Source organism: Idiotropiscis lumnitzeri, chromosome 2 (assembly GCF_059441095.1).
Source record: "Idiotropiscis lumnitzeri isolate Australia: NSW breed Sydney's pygmy pipehorse chromosome 2, RoL_Ilum_1.0, whole genome shotgun sequence".
In the NCBI taxonomy this organism is placed as follows: Eukaryota; Metazoa; Chordata; class Actinopteri; order Syngnathiformes; family Syngnathidae; genus Idiotropiscis; species Idiotropiscis lumnitzeri.
In genome coordinates, this window is record NC_142392.1 from 11,420,911 (window position 1) to 11,430,465 (window position 9,555).

General features: G+C 41.3%; 1 protein-coding gene across 1 annotated transcript in view; it reads left to right on the forward strand.

The window, feature by feature from the left end:
- The window catches only part of LOC148341682 (uncharacterized), a gene marked incomplete at its 5' end in the record, with an annotated part of 46,369 nt that extends 38,449 nt beyond the window's left edge, over positions 1–7,920 (forward strand). The window contains one exon of the mRNA XM_088287918.1: positions 6,829–7,920. Within this exon, the coding sequence (XP_088144044.1) occupies positions 6,829–7,538 (710 nt within the window). The remainder of the gene's footprint in view (positions 1–6,828) is intronic.
- Positions 7,921–9,555: the final 1,635 nt, after the last annotated feature.

Below are 9,555 nucleotides of genomic sequence, written 5' to 3' on the forward strand. Positions count from 1 at the left end.
CCAATAGCTCAGCCATGAGAGAGAGACTCCTCAGGGAAGATAGACTGACACTGGAGAAATGCCTACTAATATGTAGAGCTGCTGAACTGTCAAAAGAAAACAGCAGGACACTGGAAGGACACACTGTGGAGGAAATACATACAGTGAAACAAGATGCAAGGAAAAGCAACGGTGATGTAGTCGATTGTAGGTTTTGTGGACGAAAGCATGAGCGAAGTAAGACAAAATGCCCAGCTTTTGGAAGGAAATGTAAAAAGTGTGGGAAAGAAAATCATTTCGCTGTGAAGTGCAAATCGAAAATAGGACAAGGAGGGAAATGTAAACCAGTGAATGCTGTCACGGAAGAGGATGGAGAAACATATGAGGATATAATGACAATTGCAGTGATAAATGGCAAGGGGAACAATGAAATAGTTCACCAAGTGAATGAGCGACTCAACAAGGGACAGCAACTCTTTGCAAGGATGCTGGTAAACGGGACACATGTGAACTTTCAGATAGATTGTGGGGCGACCTGTAACATAATCCCAATAAACCTCCTAAACTCAGACACACAACTGGAGCACACAGAGAAAGTGCTGGTCATGTATAATAAATCCAGGTTGTGTCCGTTGGGGAAATGTAGGGTTAAAGTGAGAAACCCTCGAAACAACAAATTGTACAGGTTGGAGTTTCTCGTGGTGGACCAAGTGGACAAAATCCCCATATTGGGCCGGAAGGCCAGTGAGGCCATGAAACTAATTAAAGTACACTACGAGAACATCCTTACCATTGATGACATTGTGAAAAAAGAATTGGAACAGGTCAAAGAAGAAGGACAACAGGATTGCATAACGTTGGAGAAAATAAAGACTGAGTTTGGCGATGTGTTCACTGGTGATGGCTGTTTGGAGGGCGAGTATAACATTGAAATAAACAGTGAAGTGCCGCCTGTTAAACTGCCGAAACGCAGAGTACCCGTTTCACTGATGTCTCCACTGAAAGAGGAATTAAAAGATCTTGAGAGAAGAGGCATTATCGCACCGGTTGAGTGTAGCACTGACTGGATAAGTAGCATGGTGACAGTGATGAAACGCAATGGAAAACCGAGAATCTGCATAGACCCAAAACCACTCAATCGAGCGCTGAAAAGAAGCCACTTCCCTCTTCCGACGATTGAGGATATACTTCCGGAAATGGCAAAGGCGAAAATGTTCACAGTGTGTGATGTGAAGCATGGCTTCTGGCATGTTAAATTGGGGGAGGAGTCAAGCTACCTCACCACGTTTGCCACTCCTTTTGGTCGGTACCGTTGGCTGAGAATGCCGATGGGAATAAGTCCAGCGCCGGAAGTATTCCAAAGAAGACTCATACAAGCGCTAGAAGGAATACCGGGAATATACATCATCGCTGATGATGTGTTGATCACGGGTGAAGGGACATCGCTGGAAGAAGCAAGTAGAGACCACGACAACAAACTCAGGTGCTTCCTAAACAGATGTAGAATGCGAAACATCAAATTGAACTTTGAGAAGATAAAACTACGGCGACAGGCCGTGCCGTATATTGGACATTTGTTGACAGCTGAGGGACTGCAGATAGACCCGGAGAAGGTGCGTGCAATCCAAGAGATGCCGAGGCCGACGGATGTCAAGGCAGTACAGAGACTGGTTGGGATGATAAATTACTTGTCCAAGTTTTATGACCACTTGTCTGATGATTGTGAAATATTACGCCAACTTACACACAAAGAGAATGTGTGGGAGTGGACTGACACACAGGAGGAAGCGTTTAATAGACTGAAACACAAAATTGCCAGTGCACCCATTTTGAAGTATTACAATCAAGACGAGGAGTTGACACTTCAATGTGATGCATCAGAGACTGGGCTGGGGGCTGCTCTGACACAAGGAGGTAAGCCTGTAGCATATGGGAGCCGGGCCTTGACACAGACAGAAAGGGGCTATGCCCAGATAGAGAAGGAATGCTTGGCTATAGTCTATGGGATGGAGAAGTTTCACCAATACACATTTGGCAGGCAGGTGACGGTACAGAGTGACCACAAACCGTTGGAAAATATTCACAAGAAGCCACTTTTGAGTGCACCAAAGAGACTACAGAGGATGTTACTCCGATTACAGAAATATAACATGGAAGTGACCTATGTACCAGGCCGTCATATGTTGCTGGCTGACACACTCAGTAGGGCATACTTGCCAGAGGACACTAAAGGGGACATGGAGTCAGAGATAGAAACCGTAAACATGGTAGACTACCTACCTATTTCGCTGGAGAGACTGAGCTCCATTAGGAAGGCTACGTCAGTGGATTGGAAGCTGCAGAGAGTAATTGGCATGATTCTGTCAGGGTGGCCAAAATGCAAAAAGGATATACCCACGGACATTCAACACTATTACTCATTCCAGGAGGAACTTAGCTTCCAAAATGGTATCGTGTTTAAAGGAGAGAGAGCTGTGATACCAGATTCACTCGGGACTGACATTACACGCCGTGTACACTCTTCTCATTTAGGAGTGGAAGGTTGTCTAAGGAGAGCAAGGGAGTGCGTGTACTGGCAAGGGATGAATGAGCACATTAAGACCTTTGTCTCCAAGTGTGACATCTGTAGGTCCATGGACCCCAAGCAACAGAAAGAGACACTATGTCCACATGATATGGTGTGTAGACCCTGGGCCAAGTTAGGGATGGACTTGTTTTCCTTTCATGATAGAAACTACCTGATTACAGTGGACTACTACTCCAACTTTTGGGAAGTGGATTACTTGCCCGATACGACAAGCAGCGCTGTGATTAGGAGATTGAAAGCACATTTTGCAAGGCAGGGCATACCGGACGTGGTAGTGTCAGATAACGGACCACAATTCTCCTCCAAAGAGTTTCGTCTGTTTAGTGAAAAGTGGGAGTTTGAACATAGGACGTCGTCGCCAGGATATGCCCAGAGCAACGGGAAGGCCGAGTCAGCAGTGAAAACTGCCAAGCGACTGATGATGAAAGCGGCGGCTGCGAACCAGGATGCATACGTGGCTATATTGGACCACCGAAATACACCGACCCAAGGCTTGGGTACAAGCCCAGCACAGAGACTTCTGAGTAGGCGGACTCGGACGCTTCTTCCAATCAGGGACGCTCTTTTAGAGCCGGAGTTGATCAAAAATGCAGAAGGCCTGTGGAAGAACAGTCAGAGACAGGAGAGATACTACAACCGCACTGCGAAAGACCTGGACATCCTTGAGAAAGGAGACACCGTGAGAGTTCAGCCGTTTCAGCGACATGGAGTCTGGCGGAAGGCGACGGTGCTGAAACCTGCGAGCCACAGGTCGTATGAAGTGGAGATGGAGTCGGGTGGTGTGTTGCGGAGGAATCGACGTCACCTCAGGCGTGACCTTTGCCCACCGGCCTCGCCTAAAAAAGCTGAGACTGTGGAGAGTACGGCTGAGGTGGGGTCGGAACTGTGCCGTGCTGGTGACCAAGCGGCTGTGACGACCAGGTCTGGCCGTCGGGTCATTAGACCTCGATATCTGGAGGACTTCACGGAGTGATGTTTGTTTTGGAACTTTGCATGAGTCTAGGGTTGCTTGTCAGTTAAGGAAAAAAAAAAAAAGGAAAAAATGTGAGAGTTAATGAGAGTAACGTGTATTCTTTAGTTGTGATTACATTTAAATTCATAGTCTTCGATGCTGTAATATGTTGCTGTCAATTAAAGAAGTTGACTTAAAAGAAAAAAAAAAAAAAGACGTAACAATGGGATTGTTAGTTTGTGGGTGGGTGTTCCCAGGGGGACTGTTTTAGTTGACGGACACCGCGCCAGCAGGGCAGAAGTGTAGTGTTTGAGAGCCGTGTAGTTGATGTTACAATAAAGATTCAGTGAGCAAATGAAAGAGCTCGAACCGTCCATTCTGTATAGTCATATGACAGAACAGAACGAAACATGTTTGTTCCGACTGCCAAATAGTAACCATGAATCAAAAAAAAAAATGTTTGTTAAACATACTAAAGTTGTGGCTTTGTAATTTATATAGAATTTTTGTTCAAAATCGCCCAGACTCTTCTTTTTGTCTTTTCTATATTATGTACGTATTAATAACTGTGTTTGGTTTGTTCATGTTAATAAAGTTTGTGACAAAAAACGTATTCGTAAATATTTATCATCTCATCAATATTTGCACCAGAGAGTACTGAGTTTCGAGATTCTTACGATAATAGTTGTAAAGTCACGCAGGTAACGTGATGCTGCAAGCTTGTGTCTCTTTATTAACTGACTCGCATACTCGTCTATATGCACACACGCTTGTTCGTCTGGTAACCAAAACACACATATCAGGCAATACTGCCAACTAGTGACCAATGATATAACGTCTATCATTACAATAGTTATCAAAATTATATTTCTTATCAATTTAGCTTAGTTAAGGGATATTTTATTGACAATCTGACATCAATATTCAAAGAGGAAAAATGGTGGTGGGGGGGGCGTGAATCTTTTTTCTTCTTGGTAGGGGCGGGAGTGAAATAATTGAGAATCACTGCTAGTATATGCAGACATTATATTCATACAATTTTCAGCCCGAGTGAACCACAGGATTGTTGCAAGTTCGGGAGGAGAAACGTAAACGTCCCACTGCTGGAGCAGCAGAGGCTTCTCAGAGCATAGCCGGAAGTGACGTAGAGGCCAACGCGCCATCATGGTGGTATGCAGTAATTTTGTTCAAAAGAAAAATTATCAACCGAATCAAAATATTATATAGAATATATATTAAAAAAAGGAACAGCCAGCTGTAAAAACAAACACAGAGGCAAAGAAATATATTTGAAAAATACGTTTTTAAATCATGACGTCATAAGCAAGCGCGCAGCTTCCGAAGGACCTCGACCTCATGCACCGACCCGTCCACATCGGAACAAAAACACCCACTGCCAAATTCTTCTGATTTAGTGTAGAACTGACTGTAATTTTCTCACAGGAGATCCAGTGCTACTCTTAAGGACTACGACATAATTTATTAAGTCTTTGTGTCCCGATAATCTCATCTTCGCGCGTTGATGCTTTTCGGCGTAGTTAGCTTAGCTTGTTAGCTAGCTAGCCGCTAACGAAAAGAGGCGCATGACTCATCGCCAAGCAGAGATTGAGTGCGGATTTTTTGGAATTATCATTTGAAAATGTGTGAAAGAACGACACCCAAGTACAAAGAGGAACTTTATGGAATAAAAGAAGAGAACGAGCAACATCTTCAACTGCTGGACGAATTTAGCAACCAACCTCGTGTTGTGCTACACAAAGCAGGTTTGTACACGTCTTACTCTTATTTGCTTTGTAAAAAAAGACTTTCTATCGTTAAAAATATGCATCACAACATTAAGTTATTTGGGGAAATGCGTTCAAGGTTATTGCCATTTTATTTTTAAATGTTGCCTTTTACTTGTCGGTTTGCTGAACATTTGTTTATGCCCAATGAAATCAGTGCAGGAAATAAATACCAAAGAAAAAACAATAGTGGGGGGTAAACTCTGTGTTTTTTACCAGTATCAAATTTGAACTGATTATTTATCATTTTACATTTTCTGGATTTTATATCTTGTTCAAGCAATTCCTTAATGACTGCCTTACTTATTCTGCCTGACTCTAAAAAATGTGCACACTGCGGCGAAAACATTAAAGGCGGTTGATGAATTTTAGTGAATAAAACACAAAATATTAAGTTTTTTAAAAAAACAAGTACGTATTGTACATTATTTATGAACTTTGTACTGGCTTGGTCAATGAACCTCGGGTGGCCCTGCACTGTTTTGTGCACGTGTGCATCGTTTCACCTCATCCAAACATTTAAAATACATTGAATGCATCCATCCAGGGTTGCACGGATCTCATCGGTGAACAAGCGCATGCTGCAAGGAATGCATCTGCATCTTTGGCTTACTTTGGGCTTAAAAATGGAGAACGTCACAACCCCCTTTTCCACCAACAAGTCCAGGAACATTTAGTTTCTGGTAATAAAGTTCCTGTGGCCCAGGTGGTTTGGATCTCCCCCACAACTCAAAGTTCTTGATAATTTATGCAAATGACAATGATGATGTATCAGTGGGAGGTCTTGTGTTACTTTGTTACTCATTACTGACACCCTATGGCTGTTAAGCATCATTTCAGTTCCAAAATAATTCAGTGAACTCTAAAAAAATAATATGGTGTATCTTAATTGAATTTGAATTCATATTCCAGAAACGTCTGTGACTATGTCAGGAATAAAATCGGGCATCAGCCGCAACGTGCTTCCTTTTTAAATGCTCGTTTATCACGGTTGTGCTGCTAAAGGGAGGTTTACATCGGAGGACGTAATTTTGTGAAATGCCCCCATGGTCCGGTCCAAGTTGGGGTTGCACGCATTGCTCCGTATGCGGCAGGCACAAGTCAAGATAGCACGGTAGAAAATAAGACAAAGTCGCCGCCTGAGGTTTGACTTGACCAAACCAAATTTGTCTTTCTGTGTCCTATAGATGTCAGTGAAAACGATCTCCTTTCTGTGAAAGACGAGCCAGACTTGACTCACATCAAAAAGGAGGAGGAGGAGATCAACAAGTCACCAGTGAACGTTGTCCCTATAAAGACTGAAGATGAAAACAAGGATGAGAGTGAGGACAACAGAGGGGCGGAGCCTACAAGCACCAGCTCAAGTCATCACGTAACAGCAGAAGGTGATGAAGACCACTGGGGGCCATCACAAGCACATAATGAGGACACATCAGACGCTCATGACGACGATGATGATGATGGGCAAGCCAAAGGTGAAAGGGCATGTCACACTGACTCATTCACTTCAAAGCTGTCTTTAAAAGGGCACAGAAAAACACACAGTGGTGAAAAACCTTTTTCCTGCTCAGTTTGTGGCAAAAGCTTCTCTCGAAAGTCTTATTTAGTAAGGCACACAAGAATACATAGTGGAGAAAACCCTTTTTCTTGCTCAGTTTGTGGAAAATGCTTCTCTCAAAAGGCAAATTTAACAGAACACATAAGAACACACACTGGAGAAAAACCTTTTACTTGCTCAGTTTGTGGTAAAAGCTTCTCTCAAAATTCAAGTTTAACAATCCACACAAGAACGCACAGTGGAGAAAAACCTTTTTCCTGCTCAGTGTGTGGTAGATGCTTCTCTGAAAAGTCAAGTTTAGCTTGTCACGCAAGAACACACACTGGAGAAAACCCTTTTTCTTGCTCAGTTTGTGGTAAAAGCTTCTCTCGAAATTCAAGTTTAACAATCCACACAAGAACGCACAGTGGAGAAAAACCTTTTTCCTGCTCAGTTTGCGGCAAAAGCTTCTCTGTCAAGTCAAGTTTAACTTGTCACACAAGAACACACACTGGAGAAAAACCTTTTTCTTGCTCAGTTTGTGGAAAGAGTTTCTCCCAAAATTATTATTTAACAATCCACACAACAACACACACTGGAGACAAGCCATTCAGTTGCAGCGTTTGTTCTAAAAAATTTGCCACTAAACAGGGAGCTGAGAGACACGATTGTGCTGGCGAGAACTGCTGTGATCCTTGAAGCTTAAAAAAAGACAAAAAAAAAAACAGAAGGAACTGACTATTTGTGGTAAGATGTAAATGTGATTTTGAATAAAATATGATGAATTTAATTTTGAAAACCTTTTTTTATTGACATTAAGCCAATGTGACCAGTGCCAGAATAACCATTGTCTCTGAGTGATGATGAGTTTTTTTGTTTTTATACCAAACATTATCAATGAAATTAATTGCCTTTGCCTAGGACAACATTTGTTAACCTTATGCTTTTCAGTTGTCTTTTTAATCGTACCTAATGGAAAAAGTGTGAGAAAAAACGGTGCTTATGAAATCGGTGCCTTCCAGAATCATCAATAAAATCACTTGTTCCACTTGCTCAACTGGCCTTCATTACGCTGTGTGAAAAGGTGAAAAACAGATCTCGAAGTTGAACTATAAAAAGAACCAGAAAGCGAAACGCAAATCGTCTCAGTTTCTCTCAAAGGTTTTGGAATGTCAGGAGTTGGCAATCTGATGGCGACTGGAGTCAGCGCTGGTTTTCTCGCTGTGTTTGGCTGCCTCGTATATGAATTGTCCATTGAACAAAACTCAAACTCTTCAAATATCCCCTCAGATACATTTAATATTTCGCTTTCTGAATAAATTTCTGACTGGCTAAATACACTTTCTCGGTTGAGTTCTATCAAGCGTTTGGGGTTTGTTGCTAAGCAGAATCTCACTTTTGTCAAATATACCAAATATTTTTTTTCATGCTTTATTATATTTTTTATACTTTGGATTGCTTATATAATGAAATCGGGAAATATTAAAATGTAAAATTAGCAACGACATACAGACTTAATGCAATTAATAAGAAATATAGAAACATTTTATAAATATTGAACTCATTGAGAAGAGTCCTATTCTTGAAATAAATATTGAAATATAAAAAATACTTATGTATTTAATTAATTCAATAACCCGACCCCGGATGAGCGGCACAAAATGCCTGGATGGATGGAATAATTTAAATTGCATACATATTCAGATGAACAAAAATGTTAAGAAATATTCAAGAGTGAAATAAAAAGGTTTAAATTAATATTGATATAATTTAACATTAAAATAATTGAATAAATATTGTAGTATTACATAAGCAAGCTTGAATATACATTGAAATAAATGAAAAAAAGTCGTCGATTTTTAAATGGCCTAATCTAGACATGGGAAGTAATTCTCTTTATGAAACTATGAAGGGACTGGAGCTCACAGAAGTGACCAGTCTTGGTTCTGAAGTTCCAGATACTGCCCTGAGAGAAAATAGGCCTGAGCATTGTTTATGGTGGGGGCAATTCTCTCGCCAGGTCAGTGACCTCTGAGGGTATGGAAGTAATTTAAGGTGGTCACGAGTAGACTGGTCGTATCAACGGAGAGATGCATCTGGGGGACTTTTGGAGGGAAATCCCAAAGACTAGCGTGATGGGAATGCATACGCAACAAGGGAAAATTAGATATTCATGTCCTATTTGGGCCTTCCCCATAAGAAGGGAATGTCTGAGAGGGGGCTCGCACGTTTTTGGGGAGACTTCTTTTGACATCAGCATGTGACGAGAATAAAATCTTTTTCGAACCAGTTATTTTCCATCACCAATCCAGCCTTGCTCGGCTGCCTCTCCGGAAGGCAGCAAGGACCCACACTTCAAAGACAAAATATACGACATATTGAAAGAAAAATAATACTCAAATATTGAAATAAGTATAGAATTGAATGAATAAACAACAAAGAAATAAATACCTCCTGGAAAATATCCTTATTTATCAACATTTCTTAAAGCACAACATTTCGATCAGATTGAGTTCTTGCTTGCACATTCTTAAACAATCATAAGTTTTTTACTTTTAATTTTTAAGTTACTTCAGTGCATTTCATACCTGTGCCTTCAGTGAAGTCCTTCTTTGTCCTACTTGAATAAATCCCCATCAAAATACCATCATTTATGACACCACGGCTGGACAAATAATATCCAGAAACACACTTACGCACCACTGAGTAAGTGTTC